Here is a 27,153-nt window from a genome sequence, read left to right on the forward strand (position 1 = left end):
AAAACTGAAAAAAAATTCCTTTGCTGAGGAGAAGGCAACCAGATGGCCCCTGCAGTCCAAACTTCCAATGTTGTTAGCACCAAGGTCTTTATTCAAAAACATTATTAGCCTTTTGTCTTCCTCTCCTTCACTGATAAAAGGTGAACTTCCTAACACTTAAAAAGGACAAAATGGACTCAAAACTGAACAGGTGATTCCTAAATAAAGGGCCCCTCCCTTCATCAAAAATTACTCCCAAGTGTTCTAAGCAAGTTATTTAATCTTCATAATAAAGTGAATAAAAACACACTGACCCCACCAGAAGGATTCAAAACTGTTGTTTCTCCACACTTAGCAAGTACTAGTCACAAGCACCCCCAAAAAAATCTTTTATCTTACTGCAGAAAGCAGTGAGGTGATTTCCGAGTCTTTCCTGTAAATTATAGACTATAATTATTTTATTCACAGGGAACCATGTTTGCATCTAGCGAGGTAACTCAGAAACTCCAAAACAAAAGACCTGACTGCTGGTTTACATGTGGGGAGGTGTTCCATCACTGTATTTTTTAATAGCTCAGCAAGTGACCAGGCTACTCAACCATGTTTGGAAATGGCAGCACTTGCATTCCACGGCAGTCCTGAGTATAATGTTTTTTCTGGGTTTCTCTGCTTCACTTACAAGAATAGTGCTCAGGGCTGTCTGCCAAGCAAATAGGACTGGGGGGTAGCGTTGCGTGAGGAGGTCTTGGGGATTTGCAAAACACACCCTTGCTCTGCAGGAACATACTCAAGAGTCCCAGGATGGTCCACGAAGGAGATGCCCCCTGTGTCTCCAACTAAGTCCTGAGCTTCTGAAGGGCGGAACTGGAGACCTGTGCTTATTCACCCACAGGACCTTGGCAGCCTGGTATCAGCCATTAACAAGTGCTTGTATCCCAAAAAGGAACTCACAGAGGTGCTCAAGTTGGCCCTGTAAGTGGGAGAACAGAACCCCCCTCCCAGGTGATTAACAGAGACCACAGAGTTTTTTTTATTATTATTATTTTATTTTCATATACAAAAAGATAAAACTTGAAATAGTTCTAGATTTTTCCTCCTATTCTGTTGGGGTGTGGCTGCTTCTTCACAGGGGGATTGGGGGGTGGGGGGGGACTACATTCACATCGGTTTATTTGAGGACCCAGTGCAGAGTTTAAGCAGCAAAACCCCAACTTAGCAGATCTAATTTCAAACTTGACACTCATTTCTAAAATTACCACAGTAAAAAGGAACAAAGATCCACTGCAAATGAATGAACTATGATACAATGTTCCTTCCAAAATGTCTTCATTTTGCAACTGTAATTACATGGATGTCTGCTTTAGGCCATTTTAGGTGTGTGTGGGTATTTAATATATATATATAGGTGTGTGTATTTTATATATATATAATATATATATTATATATATATAAATCAGCACACTTTTCAAATCCAGACGGTAACAGCAACAAGCTTAACTCTGTGTGTGTATATATATATATTTTTTAAACATGATACTTTAGTATAACTTTTGTTAATTCAGTAGTACAATCTATTTCTGTTCTACAAAAATTTTTTTGTATAGCTACAAGGGTGAAAAGTGACCTATTACATTTACATCTCACATATCCTGGTACACAGTACTTATTGAATTTGAGCCAAAAACAAGAAGTCTTTAGTTTTAGCACTTAAAGACCTTCCTCAACTTCTACTGTCTGAAATCATATCCTAGTCACATTTCCAGAGTCTGCAAATTATTCATCATTGTTAACGGCGAGAAACAGGTGAATCCAAACTTTTAATTACAGTTTTATATACAAGTTAGATAACACAGCTCAAGAAGACTTTGCTATCCATCCTAAACCCAACACACACATTCTCCACTAAGTTATTAGACAAGTCTTAGGGATATCTGTCTTTCCCTTACAAATAATACAAACATTTAGAAGGAGCTGGTAAAACTGATATATTACGATGGCAAATGAGAGGTGACATCTATTGGTTCCAAAATTGGTCCTGCAAATGTACTCTGCTGTGTTCTGTAACTGTGTGTCTGTTGCATGCAGAAGCTCTTTTCACAAGAACTGACATCAAACTCAATATAAGTTGAATTTACAGTACTGTATGAAGTTAATTCAGATTCAAGGACAAATGTGGAAAAATGTTAACACATGGAAAATTTGGCCTTTGATGCTACCATAAATATGTCAAATTCATAAGCAGATTCTTTTCGTACAGTTGAAAAATGGCATCATGTCGATTTGTGGTGTGGAACTGAAATCTCGAAGTATGTTTCTCATCTGCGGTAACCCTCACCACCCCCCGCCAATTCTCAAGTACCACCCAATTTACTTTTGGATTTTTACAGAATTCCAGAAGAAAAAAAAAAAATGGATGGGGGAGGGAAAAGACGCTGGCATTTTAACAAGTCTCCCCCTCCCAGGAGGTCGTCAGGCTCTCAGATGAGGTCTCCTAAGAATCTCTGCATGGTCACTGGCTCTCAGACGGCCTCTTGAAAATGACCTGGACACTTTCCAACTCAAACCCCAGCTGTTGCCTCATCCTTCCTACTCTCATCTCTGCCGCTGCTGGTAAGACTTCGATGAGTGCGTTCTTCACTTATGGAAAAACTATTTGGCAAAACAGACACTTAATGTGTGGCAGTGCTCTGAGAAAGCCTCAGCTAAAGCCCCTGCAGAGAGCAGAGCGCGCACTCTGAGGGCTGCGTCGGGACCCAGCAGGGACACGCTGACTCTGCTGTCCCATGGCCAGCAGCACCGGCCAGGCAGCAGCCCACGCTCACTAGGGCCGAGTTACCACTTTAATCTTGGTCTGCCATCTACGCCCCGGAGACACAAATTCAGATGTGGTGACTGCTGGTTAATTAAACTTTCTGAACTGGTTTGGGGGGAAAAAAAAAGGCTCTTTTAAAAATATATATATATATTTATTTAAAATACATCAAAATGACAAACAGCCATAACCCGCAAGGCCTAATTTCACAGCAACGTATGCTACAGACATCTTCCCAAAATGCACTGTGGTGGATGGGGTGGGTGGGTGGGGGTTCGATCCTGCCATTTAAGGGAATGTTCTACACTTGAGCTTTAGTGACTGGACGTGTGTTACAAAGAGCTCATTTTCAGAACTCATTTGTGAACAAGGCCAACCAACTGAATCACTTTGCCTATTCAGACCCGAGAATACTGAAAATGGCAGAATTCAGAATGGAACACGGGAAGCACGGTTCAGATGACACTCAAGACCCATCCCACCACAGGGCCGTGAAGAGCTTGCCAGAAGCCCCTTTTTTCCAATCCTTGGGAAGAGTTTTACTTTAAAACAAACGAGTACCCATACTCGGCAGGGTTCCTACATGTGTGTGTGTGAGAGAGAGAGAGCGTGCGTGTCGCAAGCCTGCAGTTTCGAGAGGACCCAGATGGTGACACTGTTCCAACACTGAGGTCTGAGGTAACTGGTTCTTAACACACCTGGAGCACAGAACTGCATCCAGAAAATACAGCTGGGAAAAAGGAAAAAGGTGGGATTTCTGGCTAGAAAAGACAAGTAGAAAAAAGCTTACAGCAGTTGCTTTTGGGGGGAGGCAGGTGGCAAAAACAAAGGCACAACAATTGCATCCAAGACGCGCGGCTGGAGGGCAGACAGACGCTCTTTGATGGGGAACAGGAAAGGGCCAAGGGTTGGTGCCCAGAGTGCCCCTGCATCTGCCGAAACTCAGTTCATTCAAGCACAAAAGGGGTGGCGCAAAACGCTACTCTCGGCCAGGCCGAAGAAAGCACAGCAGGTTTAGCAGGACACATTAGAGACTCTCCTGACAACACCGTCCCAACCAGCGCACCTTTGAACCCAGAGGCTGAAGCCAGAAGGCCTTCAGCAACTGTGGATACAGAGTAGTAGCTACATGACTGACCTCTTATACATCCCCATCAGAAAGACTCACCCCAGTAACCATCCACTCTCCACCCAAAAACCAAAAGGCTAACAGGTAAAGACCGCCTTCTACATCACGGCCGTGATGCTGACCTTTGTAGGAAGAGCAGGAAAACCTTGTAGGCGTTGGGCAGAGGCCCTGCTAGTACATGGTTCTGAGCCTCCTCCGCGGGCTCCAGGGTTGCTTGCTAGAGGCAAGCGGTGAGCCAGCCCAGCCCCTCTCGCCTCCCAGCAGCCTTAACAGAGAAGACAAACTTGCCGGGCAGGCCTCCATTTACTCTGATCGCACTGTCCAGACACCACGCCCCTCCCTTTCTGAATGGAAAATTCTTCCTGAAAAACTGGATAATTTGGTCTGAGATCATTTGGTTTGGTAGATTTCTCCAATCACCGAATCCTCGTTTTACACATTTGTTGCCTGAATCTTACTCGAGTCCCAAGCCACCCCAATCTGCACCCTGGTACCATTTCTGTTCCCCGAAACCCCTTCCCACCACTACACCCATGAGAGTAACTTACAAAGGAATTATTCACCTCAGAACCCTTTGTTCAAAAGAAACCTCAGGAGGAAGCGCGTATATAAAGCACACGGCAGGATCCTCTGGCCTCTCCCAGCCCCTCTCCTTGGCAGACTGCCCCATGCAGACAGCTGCAAGTGGAGTTTTGGGCCAAACAAGACCCATCGGTGGACTGCAATCTGCCAGTGTATCAACAAGAAGTCGCACGAGCACTCAGGGACAGCCCCACACCACTCACACTCCAGTGTACACTTATCTTGAAAGGTAAAGCTCATGGCTCTGATTACAAAATCATTCTTACTCAAACTCACTAGACTTTATAAAAATAATCTGTGGTATAAAACAATCTCCACACTGTGCAGAAGAAATCTGTCGGGTGATATAACTAAATATATATGTAGTGCTATAGATTTCTTAAAGTAAAATTTCAAGTGTCGTATCTCTATTATATAACCTATTCTTTTATTTACAATGCTACCGAACAACATTCCAATGCGAACGTGATTGGGAGAATCCAGGAATGAGCCCGCGCCCAACCCACAGCAGAAATTCCCAGGGCTCAAGACAGGACTCCTCCATTTGCAAAAAAAGACCCATCCACATCTGCCTGAAAAGCATGAGCTAATGGGCCCTATTTTTTGTAACTGTGAGCTTCAAAATGTAAACTTTGCAAGTGAAGGAAACGCATTTCTGTGGATGTCCAGAAAAGCCCACAGTTGTAGAACCCACTGCATATACACAGACGTCTGTGTGTATATTTCTTTAGTGTCCTGTAGCTGGCTTGCAGTAGTTCTCAGAATTGCCTAGGCTCCAGACAATCCAAAGACACTCCTGGAAAGGGCAGTGCAAAGCCCATCTCCACATGCTGGCATTTAGAGAATATGTGTTTTAATTCATGAGGAAAAAACACTTATCGCTACGAGCTGCCATAGGAGCAAATAAAATCTCACTGGTTTTGGCACTACAGGGATACATGGAGGATCACAATCACAAAGTCCTGCTTCATTCATACCTGGAAGATACCGTCACAACAATGTAAAAGCTGGGTAAAAATTCTCAGTAGTGGTAAATCTTTTCAATTCAAAATTCTGTCCAAACGGAAGTTTACAATGAACGCAAAATGAGTTTAAAACAAGAATATTCAAAATATCCCACTAGATAATCTGGACTTCTGCAGTCATCCCTCTATATGGAGGGTTGCGGGGTGGAGATCCGAAATCCACTGATGCAGAATCCTCTTGTATAAAATGACGCACATTTGAATTCACCTCCAGATTACTTATGATACCTAATATAATAAAATACTATGTAAAGAGTTGTAAATATAATGTAAGTACTATGTAAAGAGTTGCCAGTAAGTGGCAAATTCAAGTTTTGATTTTTGGAACTTTCTGTAATTTTTTTCCCCAAAATATTTTTGATTCGAGGTTGGATGAACCCAAGAATGAGGAACCCATAGATGCAGAGGGCCGACTGTAATTATTTTTCAAGTGTGGCTGAGTCACATGAATTAATTTCCAAGGGAAGGGGTGCATTTTAAAATTCCATTTATTTTTGCTACAAAACTAAATCCTCTTAAAAAAAAAAAAAAACTTCCCCAAGCCTCCTAAAGGTCTGGGACACATTCATAGGTGGACTGCTGGTTGCAAATTAACTGTCAGGAATCTTACTTAAAGAACATGCCTATAACCCTGAATTCATTGTTTACAAATCTAGACTAAGAAGAAAAACAAACAGTTCATCAACTGAATTACTGGGCCGGTTTCTTTGCCTAAAACATAACTCCTGATTGGGACCTGAACTCATCATTCCTAGGCTGAACACATCAGCTGCTGAGTATTTTACCAGCTCAGCTTTTGTGAACAGCCACTGACCAGAAAAGGCCACCTTGTCGCCTTTTCTTTCTTGGCCGCTTGCCCTGAACCGAAAGGGGAGGCAGGGGGACAGGGTGGGGGTGGGGGGCAGTCAGTCAGTGCTCTGTGCTTCCTGAAGAGTCAGGTCTGAGGCAGGCCTGGCCATCTCCCCAAAGATTCAGAAACAGCTGGCCCTGACAAACTGAGTTAACTCCTGGAAAACGCTTTCCAATTTAGGTATTTTTCTAGTAAGCCAAGTTCTCTGGAATAATGCCTGGCTGTTCAACTTCTAGTATGCGTTTGCAGTTACATGCCACTCTTTGCGACCCCACAGACTACAGCCCACCGGGCTCCTCTGCCCATGGAATTTTCCAGGCAAGAATCCTGGAGTGGGTTGCCATTTCCTACTCCAGGGGATCTTCCCCACCCAGGGACTGAACCCACGTCTCTTGCATTGCAGGCAGATTCTTTACCACTGCACCACCTGGGAAGCCCCTTCACTTCTAGTACACTTCTAGTACCAATTCTAAAAACTTACGTACGTACGCTCACTATATTACTTAAAAAAAAACAAAACATGAAATCCTTGTATTGCCAACAGATGCTGGGAACGTCACATTGTATTCTCGAAGAAGCAGAATTCCATTTGCAAGAGGGCCATCTAGTCTTCCCACTCCAATGGATCAGCTCCCTCCCTGGCCTCATGGTTCAGAGTACAGGGGCCACGGGATGGGGCTCTCTGAGCCACATACACCACATATGGTGGACCCTCAACACACAGCTCGGCCTGCCACGAAGGAAACGTCACACACGCAGCCCAAGCACCCAAAGAGGAGCAGCACGGCGGCCAGCTGGAGAGAAAACAGAGAAGAACCGTGTGATCCCCTGCTTAGCTCCCTAAGGCAGGGACCAGCCACGACAGGAGGGTCGGCCTGATCCCTGGGGGCAGGGGGAGAACCACCTCGGGGGCCTGGAGATGACAAATTTTCCCCTTGGCTGAGAAAGCAAGAGTGGGCAGCTCAAGCGTCCCGAGGCTGTCCAAGGCTGCACAAGGTCTCTCTTCTGGACACAGGCCGCCCCATGCAGACGGGTGAAGTCTGCATCAGAAGCAGCTGGCACGTGTAAGGAAGCCTCCCCAGCAGGACGGAGCCCTTGGGGCCCCTACTGAGAGCCAAGAGGACAAGGCGGCCACCTGAACACTAGGCTGACGGCATTTAGCCCACTGCCACCGGGCTGGGTCCCCCTTTCTCCTCAGAAGGACCTGTCTGTGGCCCTCACACCCCAAGTAATTCACCCAGAGGAGGACTCCTGGGAGGGACCAACGGCCCCAGGATGTGCTACCGCACATGCCCATGCCCTTCCATGGCCTGTGATGAAGCGTCCTCTGCGGACACTCTGGCACAGCGGCCTCTGTCCCCACGTCTCCTCCTTCCCTTGCTCACTCCTAGCTCACTCTGGCTCAGGAGACATCCCCTGCTGCTGCTGCTGAGTCGCTTCAGTCGTGTCCGACTCTGTGCGACCCCAGAGACGGCAGCCCACCAGGCTGCTCCCTCCCTGGGATTCTCCAGGCAAGAGCACTGGGGTGAGTGGAGACCTCCCCACGAGGGCCCAAAGAGAAGACACTCTCCACAGCCAGGAGCCTGCCTAGACGACAGCACCCTCGGGAGGAAGGCGCAGGGGTCCTGGGCCACTTCTGTCCTCTGACTTGGCCATCCTCCTATCCTGAATGGGGCAGGGACGATGAGACCAGACTCCACGGCTCCCAGTCTTCCACAGAGCTTGGAGGGACAGAGAAAAGAAATGTAGGAGAGATATGAGCTCCCTGGAAATGGAGAGTGCATGAAGCATCTGTGGAGATGAGCAGAGGCTGAGCCCCACAAGCCTATCAGCACAAGCCAGAGCCGCGGATGGCTGGCTCCCCAGAGGATTCGTGAGGACAAAGATGACCTCATCAGAGGCAGAAGACGCCCCCAGGCCCCAGCGGCACGTCGGGAGAGAGACGCCCACCTTCTCCTGGCCACGACCACAGTCAGGGACACTCAGCCTAGCACATGTGTGCCACCAGAAGCCCTCTGCCAAGACACACCTCATTCCCGTGCCACGGCCCCGAGGAAGTGACGGCGGCTGGGCACAGGGCCAGCAAAGAGGGGCCCCCACCCCTGCCTCAGCCTAAAGAGGCCCCGCAGCAGGGCAAAGCTCGCTCTCAGGAGACTCAAACCAGCACACAGAACAAAAACTGCCCAGAGGAAACCTAAAGCCAAACAGAGGCTGGGGTTCAGTGTTCCACACGGGACAGGATCAGGGATCCGGTCATTCCTGTCCGAAATCAGCTACATTTCTTAGTGGTTTATTTGTTTCTTCTGAGGGTTGAAAAGTAGAGATGCCCAGCACTGCCTACCTAAGTAAGGAGAAAGCTGGAGAAACCAGATATGGCACTTTTCAATAAATATTTTAAAGCTTCTGAAAGAAATAAGTGGAAAAGAAAAGCAACTGCTGTAAGGCCTGTTTTGCTGTTAAAAATCATTCTGAGGGAAGAAAAATACCACAGCACAAAATAGTTTAAAAAAGAAAAGGAAGAACAGATAGACAAATAACTTACTAAAAAAAAACAAAAACCTGTCCCTGGAGCCACCCTGGCCAGCTCACATTTTGACCCATGAAGCAAAGCTCAGCTCCCACCGCACGGTGTCCAAACACGCAGAGGAGGACCCAGCCTGGGGGGCCCAGAGGCCCCGCCACGTGGCCTGGCCGTCACAGGCGGCCCGGGCAGCGCGGCTCCAGAGACCTGCCGGGCACTTCCCCTCGCGCCCCTGCTGATTTGCTGAAGAAATTAAGTCTCAAGTAAAATTACCTCATGGGGGTCTAAAGGCCACAGTTTTCCCAGGTTAAAGTGGGGTCGCCTGTCATTCGGAACAATGACCTCTCAAGTCGAGGGAAACAGCGGAACCTCCAAAAAACTCAGGAGGAGCTGCCCGCCCCCCACTCCAGCCAACCTCTCCCCATCGCCCACCAATTCACCCACCCTCAAGGTGAAGAGATCCAGTTTTCAAATAAAATGGTCTAAAGCAATGGGAAGGAAACGCCTTCACAAATAAGAGTGACGAATGCCCAGACTCAGCCCAGACAGCCAACCCACAGTGGATGACAGTTATTTACAAGGGGACGTTATCAACGAAAAACGGGAGCACTCCCTAGAAGACTCACAACTTTTTTTCTTTTTCTCTATTTCTTTTAAACTTTCTTGTCATAAAAGCCAACTTACATTAAAATATACTTACTACAAGACAACACAACTAATAAAATATATAATAAACCTTACGCAAGTAGAAAATTCTGAGGTATTTCTGGTTTGAGGTGGTCTGTGGTCGTGAAGTTTTAATTCTTTTACTTTTCAAAATTTAAACCTCGGAAGCCACATAGCAAAGCATTTGCGTGGATGTGTGTGTTTTGTTTTTTTTTAAAAAAAATTTGCATGTTTCATAAATTAAAAAAAAAAAAGTCAAAGGTTGAAACAGCAGCATTAGGAACATTCACTGACGAGAGCAAGGTTATGGCAAAACAGAGAAACAGTTTTTTCGAATATGCACCTCTTGTGAGGGGGTCTGGAGAAAGCTGTGTCCACGAGCTACATAAAGGGACAGTAACGTCACCACACAGGGCAGACAGAGCCAGCACTGCAGGACTCTGGGGCTCTCCAGAGAGACAGGCCTTGGCCAGGCCGGACCCAGGAAATCCTCTCGCCCCGGCTATGCAGGGCGCCCCCACGTGGCCATTTCCCTGAACTGCTCCAGGAGGAAACTATTTCAACTTTTCCTCCCTTACAGATATTTACAGTATAATGTCTCATGAAGACTGTACTCACCAAACCGTGATGATTTCTACCTTTGCCGAACCTTAAAATCAGGGTAGAAAAAAATTGTGTCTTATGCCCAAGCCCAAGTGAGTGAAAAGAAAAACTGGACAGGGCACACAGATGGGCCAGAGCCACACCTGATTTCAGACTTTCTCCAAACCCCGCTCTTGCCATTCATGCTCGGCCTCCACGCGATCCTTCCCCTCGATTCCGGGTTACCTGAGAAGTAGTCTCATAGCAGAGGATGTTGCTCCGAGTGTGCCCAAGTCCAGTGTAGCTCTGCTCCAGAACCCACCCCCAGCTCCGTCCTCCCCTCCAGTCCAAACCATCCTCATCCTCAGCCCAGGTTTTCCTCGGTCAGGACAACACCCGTTCATCCGTGAAAAAGACACGCCTGCTGTTTCTTAAACTCACTGTCTAAAAAGGGATAAAAACACAGTAAAAGGTGAGGTGGGAGGGGGACGAGGGCAGAGGGAGACTCCTCGTGTGAGGACGGTGTGTTCTTATGTAACAGTCTTCAAAGGTTCCTCTAGGGAGAGTGTGCAGCATTAAGGTTCCTAAGACAGGATGGGTTTCTTTGTGTCACAGGTTCTGAGACAACAAAGAGAAAGCGGGGAAAATGGACCCCGAAGGGCGGGAGGTGGCCGAGGCTCTTCAGCATGGCGCTGGTTCCGCACTCACAGCTCAGCACCTCAACGCCTGCTGACGTGTCCGCTGTTTGCGATACAGTAGAGCAATGTGCTGGTAAAAACTGATCCAATCCAAAAAAATAATATTAATAATAATAATTATAATAATTATAATAATAATAAAAAGTCAAGGTAAAATAGCAGCTGCATTTTATGTGTTTGTTGGTATTATGGGATTTCCAAAACAAAACACAACTTTTTTTTGTTTTTTTTTTTCCTTTCCTCTTCAGATCTACTGAGTCTGGAGAGCCACTCGTGTCCTGGGCTTAGATGCTCGACTCCTTCGGGGGCAGGTCCACGTTGGTGACGGAGGTCACCAGGGAGACGAGACAGTCCGAGGTAGTGCCGTTGACTGACCTCCGGATCAGGGACACTCGCTCCTCCACGCAGCCCGCAGACAGGCGAGCCTCCGCGTCGTGGTCCCAGCACTCCTCGATGGTCACGCAGAGCTGGGCCAGGCCCTGCACGCCGGCGGGAGAGAGGAAACGCATGCCTCTGCTGGTGGCCCTCAGTGAGGACAAGCAAACCAGCCATGTTCCTGAGGACTGAGCCCACAGGCCCGTCCACGGGGCTCTGGGGGACGCTCCCCTGCCAGCAGTCAGCATCCTGAGCCCACCGGCCTCCTCCACAGCCCCCAGGCAAGGGCCACTGAATCTCAATACTCAACAAGGGAATCCAGGGCCCACAGGGCTGCCTGCCTTGGAGTGGTGACATTGCAACAAGATCTAAGGCAAAGCCCAAATCACACAGGGGCCCAATGTGCAGTTGCAGTGGAGACAGAGGGGGACTTCATCCCACCCTTTTCCCCACGGCCCCCAGAACCTGCCCCGAGTCCAGGGAATGGGGCCTGACACCCTGTGCTAGAACCAACTGCGTGAAGCTGGGAAAGGCTGCAAGATGAGCAAAGTGCCCACCCATACCCAGAACAATCCAGCCTGCTTGGCACTAGGCCACACTCAGCCCCCTCTGGGCCTGTTCCACGTCAGGGAACTGGACTGGCGACCGCAGCGTCTCTGCCCTGAGAGACTGAAAGTCTGAGGCAGAAGCAAGGCCCAGCTTCCCTCTCCCTGTGCCTATATTTTCTCCATTTGCAGTCTTGGGTTTCAGGGAGCAGGCAGCATGGCAGCAGAACCTGACCTCCACAGCTCAACCCCTGACCATGTGGGAAGAGGGCTGGCCCCCAGTGACGTCCTTCTGAATTAACCCTAGGGTGCCAGCGGGAAGGGAGTCCATGGAGCTCAAGGCAAATATCCTTCCAAGAAATGTTAACGGTTTCCACAGCTGGGGTCTTTTGTACATGTCCCCAGACTGGAGAGGCCCAGATGCCACGTAGCTCAGCCCAGGCCCAAAAAATTGATGAGGGCAGGGAAAAGCGATTACTTCATCCAAGCTAAGCCATATTAAACACTTAAGTGATAGGTGTCCTGCCCAGTGAGGTACAGCAACTCCTTAAATCTAATACTACCCTGAGGAGACAAGAGCTCAGAGAAGTAAAGCAATTTGCCAGATGTCACCCAGCTACTGACAGACAGATCCAGGATTTCAGGTCCCGTCACTCTCTGGGGTCAAAACCAGAGCCGCCGCCTTGGAGCGCACTAACCCGCACAGACACTCCCACACCTCGAGAAGGTGGGGCTGGCCCTGCCGCCCCGGGCGGCTGGGTGAAGCTCCCCTCCTGGCCGTCAGCGTCCCACGCCCACAGCCGCCTCCGCAGCCCCCACCGGCCCTCACCGGGTGTTTCAGCCAGTGGTCCTTGATGGCGGGCCGCAGCTTCTTATGCACCACGACCTCCTGCAGTTCCTCCAGCGACGGGTGCTGGCCGATCTCCTCCTCAAAAGGCAGCATGTACTCATCCACAGGTCCTGGAGAGAGTCAGTCCCAAGGCGGGGGTGGGTGGTAACCCGACGGCCCCACTTCTCCCCCACCACGCCCAGGGTGCTCGGGGCTCCTGCCCGGCTCACCGTCGGCAGCTTTGCAGCGGGACACGAGCTCCCACAGCACCAGCCCCATGGCGTACATGTCGATGCGCAGAAAGGCGTCTCTCTGGAAGTTGATGGCTCCCTCGAGCACCTCGGGGGCCATGTACCGCCGCGTGCCCACCTGCGTGAGGACAGGGGAGGAGCTGTGGTCACCGAGCATGTACAGATGCACTCACAGGACACGGGAGCTACAGCCCGTGTGCACAGCAGGGTCATCGACAACGACAGCTGTCCCCGGTGGTTGTGGTGGGGAGGGGGCGGGGAGGGGGCGGGGAGGCCTACAAGGGGCACGACGTAATGACCGTGAAGGATCGCTCCAGACAGTAGTAATCTACCACAGAACTGCTGCCTCTTAACTCCATCAACACCACAGGGGGCTCCACCGATCATGTGTATTTTACTGAGACTGACACCAAAAACAGAAGGGAGAATAGTTCAAAATACTAACAGCAGTTGTTTTAGGATAATCTGCTCAGGTTTAACTTTAGGTTACTTTTTCTCCACGTTTTTGATTTGGATTCTTAAAATACACTTATTTATTTTTATCTTGTTTGATAATTATAACTGAAAGAGGGAAGGGAAATCTGTTTCCCGCTGACCTGCGCAGGAAGCCACGCCACCTTCCAGGCTTCACCTCCCCACTGGTGAAATGAGAGCATTGCCCCTGGGGTTCTGAGACAACTCTCCTCTCATGGGGTGACCCCTGTCCCCTGCCAGCTGATACCAGAAGGGCAGTGTCCACCCCCATCTTCTACCCCCTGAGGCTCATCACCTGCCCGTGAGTGTCCCCCGGAGGTTTCCCTGGCTCAAACCGAACAGCCAGGCCAAAGTCAGCCAGCACAGCAGTGAGGTCACTCTTCAGCAATACATTCTTGCTCTTAAAGTCCCTGTGGAGACAGTGGACTGAGATGGAGCCGAACCTGTGGTCCGATCAGCCCTGCTCCTGCCTTCCCACCTGGACTCCCAGAGTCCTAAGCCGGGGCCCATCCCACCCTGTGGGGAGCGGGGTCTGCACCAGGTTGGAGTTCCACGAAGCCACCCAGGCGGTCAGCTTTAGGACACCTCACTCCATCAGTGTGAGAGTCCCTAACTGCACTCCGACCAGAGCTGTCAGAGCAACAGTGACCCCTGTCCAGTCCCCAGCATCAAAGGCCGGCTCGCACATTCTCAGAGGCTTTGAAGAGGGGCACTACAGCTGGGGATGTGAGTTTCCTGGCAAGAATTTACACCATTTGGGATGTGAATGAGAAGAGAAGTTTCAATGAGTTTGCCTGATTCTGAGCAGGCCCCAGAGCAGAGGTCCCCAACCTCGACGATCTAATGCCTGATGATCTGAGGTGGAGCTAATACAGTAATAATAAAAATAAAGTGCACTGTAAATGTAACATGTTTAAATCAACCTGAAACCACCCTCACCGCAGTCTGTAGAAAAACTACTGTCTTCCACAAAACTGGTCCCTGCTGCCAAAAAGGTTGGGGACCGCTGTCCCAGAGGTTCGAGCTGCTCTGGAGGTGGCACAGTGGGTGCTGGGGTTGCACTCAGCACTGCCTTTCCCTCGCAGGTCCTCAACTTCCTCATGCCTGTCTCAGCCTTACTCTGAGGACTAAACTGATGGACAAATGCTTAGGGCCACCCCTGGCACACTTACTATGCACTATTGTTAGCCTGGACCCTATGGAAGAGTCAGCATTCAACCAAGTTTGACCTACAGAAAAGGTCATTTCCTACAGTCAGTGCCCTATGTCATTCATATTATTCCCATTAGGGCCCTGCAGCTTTGAACCCCAGAATCTGAGGCTCCCTCACAGTCAGAGAACCACACTAGACTGTCATCTTTTCTGTGCTGTGGTTCCTTCCCCTGTAAGAAGGGCTGGGAAAAATAGTACTTATCTCACAGAGCAGTTAGGAGGCTTAAATGACTTGGCATTTCGGAGTGTCTAGAGTGGTGCCTGCCACTGTGATGAGGAGGTAACACAGACTGGCTCTCAAAGCACCATCCCAGGACTCCAGAGAATCCCCAAGACTGTTTCAGGGGATCTGTGAGGTCAACATTCCTTTCATAATAATCCGTCATTCGCCTCTCTTAAAGCTCATTCTCCCAGGACTACAGAGTTTTCCAGAGGCTACATACACACACCGTCACTCTGACAGTTAACAGGATACGTACGCTGTAATACAGCAAGGATCAATGCACAGAACTCCAACCAGGGACAGAATCAGCACTTCCCTCTGCGGCCACTGGAGGGCACCAGAGAACCAGCTTGCAAGACCACAGCCAGAGCAGACAAGGGTGGAAGGCAGGGGAAGGGCCAGGGTTACTCCTGACACACCACAGAGCGGCTAAGCATGTTTATGAAACTGAGACTGCCCCCCACCACCACCACCCTCCCCGGGCCCTGCTCTCAACCTCCAACCCTCTCTGTGGCTCCAGGTCAAGAGAAGAGAGGGCAACTGCTAACCCAGGTACCTATGGGCAATAGATGGCTTGTGGCCCTCGCCCCGGCACCAGGGCACATCCTCGTGTAGGTATGAGAGGCCTCTAGACATTGTCTCTGCCACGTGACACAGTTCGTTCCAGGTGACGATGTTCCCCTTGAGGTAATCCGTGAGGGAGCCCTACGGGAGACAGCACAGGCTCTGGGCACGCGGGCAGGACCCAGCCCTGCCCCTGGAGGGCCGCACCCGTGGGTCAGATGGCTGAGTGCCCCACCAGGAGGCTGGCACCGACGAGGCCAGGAGGGGCTGGGAAGCGGGTGGTGTCAGACAGTGATAATCATGAAGTCACTACTGTTTGCAAGAACTGATCCCAGGGAGAGGAGTTCTTCCTGTAGACCCTCGTGTCCACACCTGTGTAAGGGGACCTCAGGGGAAGGCCACGGTGGGGCCCACGGTCACCTCCCACGACAGCAGGGTCCACAGGGCGAGGCTCACCTTGTCGTGGAAGGCTGTGATGAGCCACAGCTCCGCCTCCAGGCTGGAGCCTCGCTTCTCAGCGGCAATGAACTGCAGCAGGTTCTCGTGCTTCATGCCAGGTGTGCTGAAGATCTCCCGCTCACTCTGCCACGACTGCTTGTCCTGAAGCAGGGAGGCGCAGCTGAACCCCACCGCAGCCACGCCACCTGGCAGCTTCCCACCCGCTCCCAACCTCCTCTGTCAGGGGCAGGGCAGGACTGAGCTGGGCTGGGGACCACAGGCCAGCGGTGAGCCCTGAGATCACTAAGCCCAGCACCTGGTTTACGACAGGGGGCACTGAGGCCCAGAGTGACAGAAAGGAGCAGCCCAGGACCACTCAACCAATGAGAAGCAGAGTGTCCTGGACAATGGCTCCATCAGCCTGGTTGGTCCAGGGCCTCTAAGCAGAACCTGATGTCAAAGCAAACCCTAAAAACCAGGGTGGACTGAGGTTCTGCAAATCAAGGTTTCGAAAGCCCTACCCTAGGCCCACAATAAACGCTGCCACCCGCAATGGGGCCCATTCCTCTCTCACCCCGCTTGCACAGGGTATGGACTGCTCTTGGGCAGGAGGGCTCAGGCCCCAGCCAGATGATCTGGAGACCATCCCCCACAGGCAGACACACACCTGGAGTGGGAAGATCTTGACAGCCACGAAGTCGTTCATGAGCTGCGCCTTCCAGACACAACCAAAGCGCCCCCGAGCCTTGATCTCCAGCAGTTGCAGAGGCTTCAGGCCCACCAGAGGGGACGGCGGTGGAGGTCCAGGGTCCTGGGCAGATCGAGGGCTTAACAGTATCTGGCCGTAATAGGATCTACCCTGCCCCACCCAGATCCAGCCCCATCTTACCTCGTGGATGTCCACGTGGCCGTAGGGGGGCTTGCGATGTCGGTACATCCAAAAGGCCAGCAGGGCGATGAGGGAGAGGCCCCCGACGGGCAGCAGCGAGTAGGCCAGCACAGTGAGCAGGGTGGGGGCTGTCGGGGGTGGCTCGTACGTGACTGGGGGACACACGGAGGCCGGCGTCACACAGTCCGCCTACCTGCACACCTCCAGAGCCAGACCAGAGACCCCTGCAGCCGCTCCACACCCCACGCAGGAGTCGAGCACCTGGGGGCCAAGGCCGGCCCACATCTGCTCCCCCCACGCCCTCACCTTCTGGGCCGCCCGCCTCAGGAAGGTGGGTGAAGCGCTCGTTGCAGAAGTTGCCTTCGCAGCAGCAGAAGTACACCTGGGGGTTCTCCTCGGTGGCCACGCACTCCTGCCTGGAGGCACAGTTTCCCATCCACAGCTCGCCTGAGGAACAGACTCCCAGGGCGGCCCAGCCAAAGCCCTCACCACAGACAGAGATCCCTACGGGGAACCGTGGGGGTCGGGCTCCCCAGAAGCGGGACACAGAGTCGGGAGGGAGATCCAAGGGTGGACACCCTCCCCCAGCATCACTGAGGACCTCAAAACCCGGGAGGGCTGGGACCTGGCGAGAGCCCGTGTGGACTCCAGACACCTGGCCTCGGGGGCACCAGCACCTGTCGTAGCAGTTGAAGTCGTCCAGCCAGCAGCCCTTCTTGACGAGCTCGATGGTGCCCGAGCTGTTGCGCCAGGAGGCGTAGCAGTGCAGCCGCTTGTCCCGCTCGCCCTCACAGCGCTCCAGGCCGCTCTGGTTGGTGCGCTCCAGCTCCCAGTTGGCGTTGTAGTAGATGCACTCCCGCGTCTCGGCCTCCCCGCGCCCGGAACCTGTGCCCGGGGGAGGCAGCTGCTGCTGAACCGCCCCAGGGCCCGGGGGTGGAGGAGGGGCGGGCACAGACTGCCAGCCAGGTGCACAGGGAGGGGCTCGGCCAATACCTGGGGCTCTGGGGGGCCTCCCTGCACCACAGCAGGGGGCCCTAGACCCCGGGCCTGTCAGAATCACTGTGTGCTGGAGTGGGGCGGGAGAGTGATGCTAGACATGCCATTCCTGGGCCCAGCCCAGACCCCTCCAACTGGAGTGGGGGCAGGATCTGTGTTTAACCACCCTCTTTGTCCCAGGTGGTTCTGGTGCAAAACTCGGGGACCACTTCCAAGAAACTAGGAGCGCAGCTTCCTGCCCATTTCTCTGTCTTGTCTCAGAGCACCTCTGCCAGCGAGGGGCGGGGCTGAGGGAATGGGGTGGACCTAGGAGACCAGACGCTGTGGCAGGGCCCAGGCTGGTGCCAACGATGCCCACACCTCCCCTCCCCCCCGCCCACCTGCAGCAGCACTGGCAGCTGCACACTCTGCAAAGCCCCCGATCCAGAGGGCACAGGGAGGGACACTGTCTCCATGTCAGCAAATCTAGTGGGGGTCCTCGGAGACTGGTGACCTGTGGGCCAGACCCCCAAGCTGGGCTACAGAACGGGGTGCTGGGCACAACCCCACCCTCCTTCCCTCGACTGCAGCACACAACATTGCCAGGCTCTCGAATATGCTCGGCTTCCAGGCTTCACACAAGTTACCACCTCTGGCTGAAAGACGTTCCCCACTTTCTCCTTTAAGTGTTGGCTCTTCTCTATCCCTGGAGGCCAGGCCAATTACTCTCCACTTCCACAGGCCTTTGCACTTCCTCCATCACCTCATTTACCCCCGGTGACTAATTGCCTATTGCTGTTTAAGGGGTTATTCCAGACATTCAAAAAGTATAAAAATAATGCAACCAAATAATCCCCCCAGAGACAATAACATAATAAACACTCATATAAGAAACAAAACATTACAAATGCACTTGATGATTGCTTCTTAAATGTCAGGCTTCCCCCACAGGACTGCAAAGCTGATGCTTTGACAGCAGAAACCTTGACTGTCTTGAGTGCTAGAATCAGGTCCAGACACAGGCTGGAAAGATGGGCAGAGGTGCCGAAAGAAGGACGGACCAATAATCAGACAGAAGGACATAGTTCTCTCCTGGCTGGAGCTGGATTGTCAAGGGAGGGGAAAACGAGGGATGGCCTCAGCCTGCAGCCCAAGTCCTAGGGTCCATCTCCGCTCAGACAACAAGCCTCTGCACCCCATATAAAGCTGGGAGCCCAGACGAGAGACATTAGCAGACAGCAGGAGTGTTCCAGGCTTGGCCCAGCTCCTCTCTCCAGGCTGCTGACCAGGCAGGGACCCCTCTGGCCACTACTGTGAGCAGGACCCATGCGGACAGGGCTGGGAACTCCAAATCTCAAGGCTCCAGTTAAGACCCGGGGCTCAGGATGACCGTGGACCCACACCTGACAAGATCCTCCTACACGTGCATGCATGCTAAGTCGCTCAGTCATGTCGATTCTTTGTGACCCCATGGACCACAGCCTGCCAGGCTCCTCTGTCCATGGGATTCTCCAGGCAAGAATACTGGAGTGGGTTGCTGTGCCCTCCTCCAGGGGATCTTCCCGACCCAGGGACAGAACCCGTGTCTCCAGCGCCCCCCGCACGGGCAGGCTGTGCCCTACCACCAGCGCCACCGGGGGAACCCCACACACCAACTGAAAAAAAGGGGCCTCGACCCCATTCAGGTCCTGGTTTGGACACCCCCCACCCCCGGCAAGTGCCCCAGCCACCTCATGCCTCTGTTTCCCCACTCGTGTAAAGGGGATGCTAACGAACCCACTTCCTTGGCTGTCCCAAGAATGACAAGAGTTATTGCATTTTAAGTGAGAACGATGCCTGGCACCATCACTGTTATATCAGAGTCAGATCCCTCCCCACTGCCAATGCCATTTCGTCACAGCACAAGCCCCCTGCCCCATCAGGCTGGGGGTGTGTACACCCACACCTGCAAGAGCTTTGTATTCAGAGCCCCGGGGGACTCGGGGAGACTGGGAGGCTCCATGCTCCCCCACTCCCATACTCTGCTGCCAGCTGGAGAGGAATCCCCCTCCTCCCTCCTCCCTGGCACTCCTTCTGCACACACTCAGCTATTTATAGCCTCTGGCAGCACTCCAACCACAAGGCCGCCTCTGCCTTTTAATAGACACAGGGCTCCTGCCCACACTCATAGAGCCGGGGCCCCCTACACAGGAGGCTCCCCCAACCCCCGCCCATTCACCCATCCCAGCAGGAGAAGCTGTGCCCCTACTTGCTGCCTCAGAGCCCAGAGGGGCACCTCCCCTGAAGACATGAGGGTAAGGGGTTCATTCTACCCCAAGCACCAGCCAACCTGAGCCCTAGCCTCTCAAGGAATCAGGTATACAAGCAGCAGTGACCCCAAGAGGCAGTCCTGATGTTCCAAGGAGTCTACACGTCGGTGGGAAGACACCTCTGGTGCTCCCCAAGCCCCCAGTCCAGGCGAGACACAGAAACCCCAATCCCGGACACACAGAACCACACGGAGATTCCACTCGGAACCCACGATCTGAGAGCAGGATGGACCGGAATGGATGGGCTCTGACATGCAAGGTCTGTTTCCCAGGCCAGCTGGCCTTGGATGTACCCAACTTGCACTTGGGGAGACAAGGGGGAAATCTGATGGGGAGAGAGAGCGGGCTGGTGACCTGAGGCAGAGCTTGCGGGGAGGGTGTGCAGCCGGAGCAGCCACGCCTCCCCTGGAGACCCCTGAGCTCTGGGTCTGCAGAACATTCAGCTCAGCCAGCAGCTCTCAGAGGTACCACAGACCCCAGCAGCCAGCCGGCCGCTGCACTCTGCCCCTGGCTCCTGGGGCTCCCTGAACAGCCCCGCCTCCCTAGGGGCACAGTCCCCCTACAATGTGGAGTGGTGAGAATGGGATGCCAGCCACCACCCACCCACCTCAGGCACCAGGTCACCACCCCCCGCTCCCTGCAGGAGCCACCAAGCCAGAGAGGCGGCCAAGGGAGGCAAGCCCAGCCTTCTCCCACATCGTCCAGCCTCCAGGTCTGCGCAGAGACGAGAGGCAGCCCCCACCCTGCCACACAAGCGCACATAGAGGTCAGGCTCCCTTCCCCAGAGGCCGTGCTTTGGGCTCCCCTCACCCTGCCCCGAGGAGGGACCTGCCCTTAGCTGAGCACCCGCTGTCACCGTAGGCTCCTCCAGAGCAGTCAAGGAGGGTCCCGAAGGTGGGGGCGCCCAGCGACAGTACCCGGACCTGAGTCTGTGACTCCGCCTCCCCCGGTCCACACAGGACGCTCTTCACCATCTTCCCCACGACCAGAGTAGGACGGCTGGTGTGTGTGGGGTAAAGGGAACTTAAATGGAGGTGAGGAGGAGGGCTGGAGCATCAGAAACACACACACACACACACACACACACACGTGTGCACACACCGTGCAATGACACACACACACAAGAGGCAGAGAAGAATCCCCCAGTGGACTGCGCCCAGCTCTGAACTTCTCCCACACACGAGAATAACTCTGCCCAAGGTGTTTATTAAGGGTCAAAACCGGGTTTTGAGCCCAAGGCTGCCTCGCTGTGGAGTACACACCCTCTTCACCTGCTCTGTGACGCCTCTACTCTCGGTGTTAGCGAACAGCTCACGGTACGGCCAGACCACAACCTCAGGGCCCATCCTCCTGTTGGACCTTTAGGGTCCTTGACAACATTTGCTGATGTAAGCCCTGCCGCCACGGCCCCTCCTGGGGTCCTCTCCTGTGAGTCTTCTCACGAGCGGGTGTTCCTCTAGGGGATACACCACAGGTTAGAGGTCAGAGATGGGGGGACCCAGGGATGAGCATCTCCAACTCACAGGACACGGTCACACTGTCCTCCCACGTGGATGTACCGCTGCACGCGCCCAAGAGACTCCAGCCCCACTGAGCCACCCCTCAGCCCCTGCGACGTGCTAACCGGGCCAGGGTGAAATCAGACGTCACGGTTTCGATCCCCATTTCCTAATCGCGTGGGAGAGTGGTCATGCGTGTGTGTGTCAGCCCCTTCTGAAAACTGCCTGTTCACATCCTTTCCCATTTTGCCGCTGGGCTGCTTCTCCTTTGGGTTATAGGAATTTTTTATATATTCCAATAAAACTTTTCTTACTACAAAATACCCCCTTTCATTTGTTTGCTCCTCGTAGACAGCCTACTTTAATGTGACATTAACACAGCTATATGACATTTCTGGTAGTTAGTATTTTCCCAATTTATCTTTATCCAACTCGTACTTCAAATCTTTCTGTATCTTTTTTTATCCCAACTCAATCTAATACTGTCTTTGATCTAAAATTGAATCCCGGGTCCAGGAAGATTCCATATGCTGCGGAGCAACTAAGCCTGTGCAGCGGAACTACTGAAGCTACACGCTCTAGAGCCCGCGCTTCATGACAAGAGAAGCCGCTGCAAGGAGAAGGCCCGACACGGCAACCAGAGTAGACCCCGCTTGCCACAGCTAGAGAAAGCCTGTGCACAGCAACGAAGACCCAGCACAGCCAAGAAACCCCCAGAGTCTAGTCCCATTACAAGTACCACTATGTTCAAGAAAACTGGAGCTATCAAGGGAACATTTCAGGCAAGGATGGGCACAATTAAAGGACAGAAATGGTAAGGACCTAACAGAAGCAGAAGAGATTAAGAAGAGCTGGCAAGAATACACAGAAGAATGGTACAAAAAAAGGTCTTAATGACACATGACCACGATGGTGTGATCACTCACCAGACATCCTCAAGTGGGCCTTGGGAAAGGCTAGTACGAACAAAGCTAGTGGAGGTGACGAAATTCTCGCTGAGCTATTTCAAATCCTAAAAGATGATGCTGTTAAAGTGCTGTGCTTACTATGTCAGCAAAATTGGAAACCTCAGCAGTGGCCACAGGACACTCCAATCCCAAAGGGCAGTGCCAAAGAATGTTCAATCTATGGCACAACTGCGCTCGTTTCACATGCTAGCAAGGTCCTGCTCAAAATCCTTCAAACTAGGCTTCAGCAGTACTTCAACTGACAACTTCCAGATGTGCAAGCTGAGTTTAGAAAAGGCAGAAGAACTAGAAATCAAACTGTCAACATCTGCTGGATCACAGAGAAAGCAAAGGAATTCCAGAAAAACATCTGCTTCATTGACTATGCTAAAGTCTGGATCACAACAAACTGTGGAAAGTTCTTAAAAGAGATGAGAATATCAGACCACCTTATCTGTCTCCTGAGAAACCTATATGCAGATCAAGAAGCAACAGTTAGAACCAGACACGGAACAACAGACTGGTTCAAAACAGGGAAAGGAGTACAACACCTGTATGTTGTCACCCTGCTTATTTAACTTACATGCAGAGGACATCATGAGAAACGCTGGGCTGGAGGAAACTCAAGCTGGAATCAAGACTGCTGGCAGAACTATCAACAACCTCAGCTGTGCAGATGATACCACTTTAATGGCAGAAAGCAAAGAGGAACTAAGGAGCCTCTTGATGAAGGTGAAAGGGGAGTGGAAAAGCTGGCTTACAACTCAACATTCAAAAAACGAAGATCATAGAATCCGTTTCCATCACTTCATGGCAAATAGGTCAAAAAGTGGAATCGGTGACAGATTTTATTTTCTTGGGCTCCAAAATCACTACAGACAGAGACTGCAGCCATAAAATTAAAAGACACTTGCTCCTTGGAAGGAAAGCTATGACAAACCTAGACAATGTATGAAAAAGCAGAGACATCACTTTGCTGACAAAGGTCTACATAGTCCAAACTATGGTTTCTCCCGCAGTCATGTACAGATGTGACAGCATGACCATAAACAAGGCTAAGTGCCAAAGAACTGATGCTTTCGAATTGTGGCGCTGGAGAAGTCCATTGGATTGCAAGATCAAACCAGCCAACCCTAAAGGAAACCAACCCTGAGTATCCACTGGGAAGACTGGTGCTGAAGCTGAGGCTCCAATACTTTGGCCACCTGATGGGAAGAGCCACCTCGCTGGAAAAGACCCTGATTCTGGGAATGATTAAGGGCAGGAGGAGAAGGGAGCAACAAAGGATGAGATAGCTGGATGGCACTCCCAACTCAACGGACATGAGTCTGGGCAAATTCCGAGAGATAGTGAAGGACAGGGAAGCCTAGCGTGCTGCAGTCCATGGGGCTGCAGAGTCAGACGCGACTTGGCGGCTGAATGTTTAAATTTGGTTTTTCTTTACGGTTACCACCTTTAGATTGTCATTTTAGATCCCATTTTAGGGACTTCCCTGGTGGTCCAGTGGTCAAGACTCCTTGCTCCCAATGCAGGGGGCCTAGGTCTGATCCCTGGTCAGGGATTAGACCGGACATGCCGCAACTACAAATCCCAAGTGCGCAACACTTGGCACAGCCAAACGTATGCATGTTTCAAATTCCATTATTTCAGCCACTTCTGGTCTGGAAGTAATGCACCCTATTTCCATTCCATTATAGGCTAACCTTCAACATGTACGTTTATGCTAAAAGCCGAAAGTTAATCAACATCTCTCCTACCCCTTATTGGAACTTCACTGTTCTAATTACCTCCGTCCAACCTACATTAAATTAGTTTAACATAATATTTGTGTTCCATGTGTAATCGATTGTTCATCTTCTTATCTGCCTCCCAAAGCAGATACTATTTGGGTTTTACACAGTCAGCATCTTCTTAGTCTGTCTGCGCACCCATTCATTCTGGAACTCCACTCTTCCTTCCAGAACCACTGTCCTTCCCACAGAACACCTTTCTTCAGTACAGATCTTTGGATAAAGAAGCCTTATCTCTCTGAAAATGTCATTTTGTTCTTTTTCCTAACTGACAGTTTAGAAGAACATAAACTTTTAGGCTGAGTTATTTTCTCTCAGCATCTTGAAGGTATTATTCCACTGTCTTCTGGCTTTCTCCGTTACTGCAGAAAAGTCTATGATTAGTTTAACTTTGTAGATATTCTGTCTTTTCCCTCTGGTTGCTTTCTTAGATCTGCTTCTTGCAATTTCACTAATGAGCTATATGTTTATTTGTACTGCTCAGAGGCTTGAGCTTATGCAGTTACATGCTAAGTCGCTTCAGCTGTGTCCCCATGGACAGTAGCCTGCCAGGCTCCTCTGTCTATGGGATTCTCCAGGCAAGAATACTGGAGTGGGCCGCCATACTGCTCAGAAGAATATGCTTGTAATCTGATGATGCACATCTTTCATTGACTCTGAAAAATTCTTTGTTGTTGCTCAGCCACTAAGTCGTCATGTCCAACTCTGCGACCCCATGAACTGCAGCACACAGCACTTCCCTGCCCTTCACTACCTCCCGGAGTTTGCTCCCACGCGTGTCCATTGCACTGGTGATGCCATCCAACCAGCTCATCCTCTGTTGCCCCCTTTTCCTCCTCCCCTCAATCATTCCCACCATCAGGGTCTTTTCCAATGAGTTCGCTCTTCCTATCAGGTGGCCAAAGTATTGGAGCTTCAATATCAGTCCTTCCAGTGAATATTTAGGGTTGACCTCCTTTAGGATGGACTGGTTTGATCTCCTTGCTGCCCAAGGGACTCTCAAGAATCTTCTCCAACACCACAGTTTGAAAGCATCAATTCTCTGGCGCTCAGCCTTCTTTATGGTCCAACTCTTACATCCATAAGTGAGTACTGGAAAAACCACAGCTTAGACTATATAGACCTCTGTCGGCAAAGTGAAGTCTCTGCTTTTTAATATGCTGTCAATGTGTGTCATGGCTTTTCTTCCAAGAAGCAAGAGTCTTTTAATTTTGTGGCTGCAATCCCCATCTGTAGTGATTGTGGAGCCCAAGAAAATAAAATCTGTCACTGTTTCCACTTTTCCCGCATCTATTTATATCTCCCTGTTCTATGTTCTGACATTCCTATTACAAGCATCAGACCATCAGACCAGTCTCTTAACTCTGCTTTCATATTTTTCAAATCTATGTCTGCTGCTGCTGCTAAGTCGCTTCAGTCGTGTCCGACTCTATGCGACCCAGAGACGGCAGCCCACCAGGCTCCCCCGTCCCTAGGATTCTCCAGGCAAGAACACTGGAGTGGGTTGCCATTTCCCTCTCCAATGCATGAAAGTGCAAAGTAAAAGTGAAGTCGCTCAGTCGTGTCCGACTCTTAGCGACCCCATGGACTATAGCCTACCAGGGTCCTCGCCCATGGGATTTGCCAGGCAAGAGTACTAGAGTGGGGTGCCATTGCCTAATCTGTGTCTAAACACCATTATAGATAATTCCACATCTAACTTCCAACTAATTAATTCTCTCTTTAGCTGGGTCTAATTTGCTATTTAGTTCTAATTAATTTATAAATTCAGTTAATCTATTATTTTATTTCGACAAGTTCTACTTAAAAAAAAAACCTTCTTGGTCAATTTTGATACTTCCATTTCTTGTCATACTTCCAAATCTCTAGTTTATATAAACTCCATAATTTAACTTCCTAAACATCTATTTATCCCACTTGTTACTTTTGATGATTTCACTCATGGAATCTTGTTTCCCTATGTGTTTTGGAATTTTGGATTCTGTTTTTGGATACAGAACTTATGTTCAGTGGCGGCCTTTTCTGTGGGAATAAAAAGTGAAGCCAAGTTTGAGGGGGCAAACTTCCAGAAATAATTTATATTTTTGCTTCTGCCAAATTCTGCCAAATTCTCTAGGACACTACCAATCTGGAATCACTGTAATTATTCAACTTCAGGTTCCCAGGAAACACAGATGGTATAAACTTCAACTCCAAGCTCATGGAAGCACACAAATCCATGGTTACAAATTCTCAAGTGAAACTACCCACCTCCCCAGCAATCAACAACTTATCTATTCCCTTTATCAGGAAAAGAACGTTCCCTCTTGTCCATACTCTCACTGAATGAATAACCCTGCAGAAGTCTTATCATGTGAGAGCCTCAGTCGCAGTTCCACATTTTCTCTCCTATGCCTCACACACTGCTACTAAACCCACATCTTTAAATGATGGAGAGAGGCAAAGTCCCTCAGGAGAAAGCAGCTTGAGCCAGTGAAAGGGCACAGCTCTAGTTTCCAGCCCACTCTTGCTTCTCCCTTTTTTATACATGCAATTATGCATATACATTTTAAAAGGATATTCGTTATACTTTATCCAGCATTTCCATGTGTCTTGTATAACGAGGTTTTTTGGCTGTTCTGTTCACTATTATCGCCAGAAATGCAAGTTCGGAGCAATTTTCAAGGGTGACAAGAGGAGCTCTACCAGCCTGCACGCTAAGTCACTTCAGTCATATCCAACTCTTTGAGACCCTACAGACTACAGCCTGCCAGGCTCCTCTGTCCACAAAATTCTCCACAAAATGCAGTGTGCTGCCATGCCCTCCTCCACAGGATCTTCCCCACCCAGAGATGGAACCCAAATCTCCTCCATTTCCTGCACTGACACGTAGGTTCTTTACGACTAGTGCCAGCAGAACAAGAAATCAAGTTAGGTCACCTCGAGTCACATTTAGCTTCGACTTTGTAAATGATTCCCTAACACCATCCACAGAACAAGGTTGGTGGGT

At 50.8% G+C, this 27,153-nt stretch overlaps 1 protein-coding gene across 1 annotated transcript in view; it reads right to left on the reverse strand.

Moving 5' to 3' along the window:
* Positions 1–1,011: 1,011 nt before the first annotated feature.
* Positions 1,012–27,153, reverse strand: part of ACVR2B (activin A receptor type 2B) — a 32,011-nt gene continuing 5,869 nt past the window's right edge. The window contains exons 2-12 of the mRNA XM_040245963.1: positions 18,021–18,133; positions 17,322–17,599; positions 16,951–17,060; positions 16,645–16,796; positions 16,423–16,566; positions 15,774–15,917; positions 15,310–15,458; positions 13,614–13,728; positions 12,824–12,962; positions 12,594–12,724; positions 1,012–11,323 (exon numbers count right to left, since the gene is read on the reverse strand). Coding sequence (XP_040101897.1) covers positions 11,129–11,323; positions 12,594–12,724; positions 12,824–12,962; positions 13,614–13,728; positions 15,310–15,458; positions 15,774–15,917; positions 16,423–16,566; positions 16,645–16,796; positions 16,951–17,060; positions 17,322–17,599; positions 18,021–18,133 — 1,670 coding nt within the window. The 3' untranslated portion in view covers positions 1,012–11,128. The remainder of the gene's footprint in view (positions 11,324–12,593; positions 12,725–12,823; positions 12,963–13,613; positions 13,729–15,309; positions 15,459–15,773; positions 15,918–16,422; positions 16,567–16,644; positions 16,797–16,950; positions 17,061–17,321; positions 17,600–18,020; positions 18,134–27,153) is intronic.

The sequence above is a fragment of the Oryx dammah genome, unplaced genomic scaffold, assembly GCF_014754425.2.
Source record: "Oryx dammah isolate SB20612 unplaced genomic scaffold, SCBI_Odam_1.1 HiC_scaffold_9, whole genome shotgun sequence".
Taxonomy (NCBI): Eukaryota; Metazoa; Chordata; class Mammalia; order Artiodactyla; family Bovidae; genus Oryx; species Oryx dammah.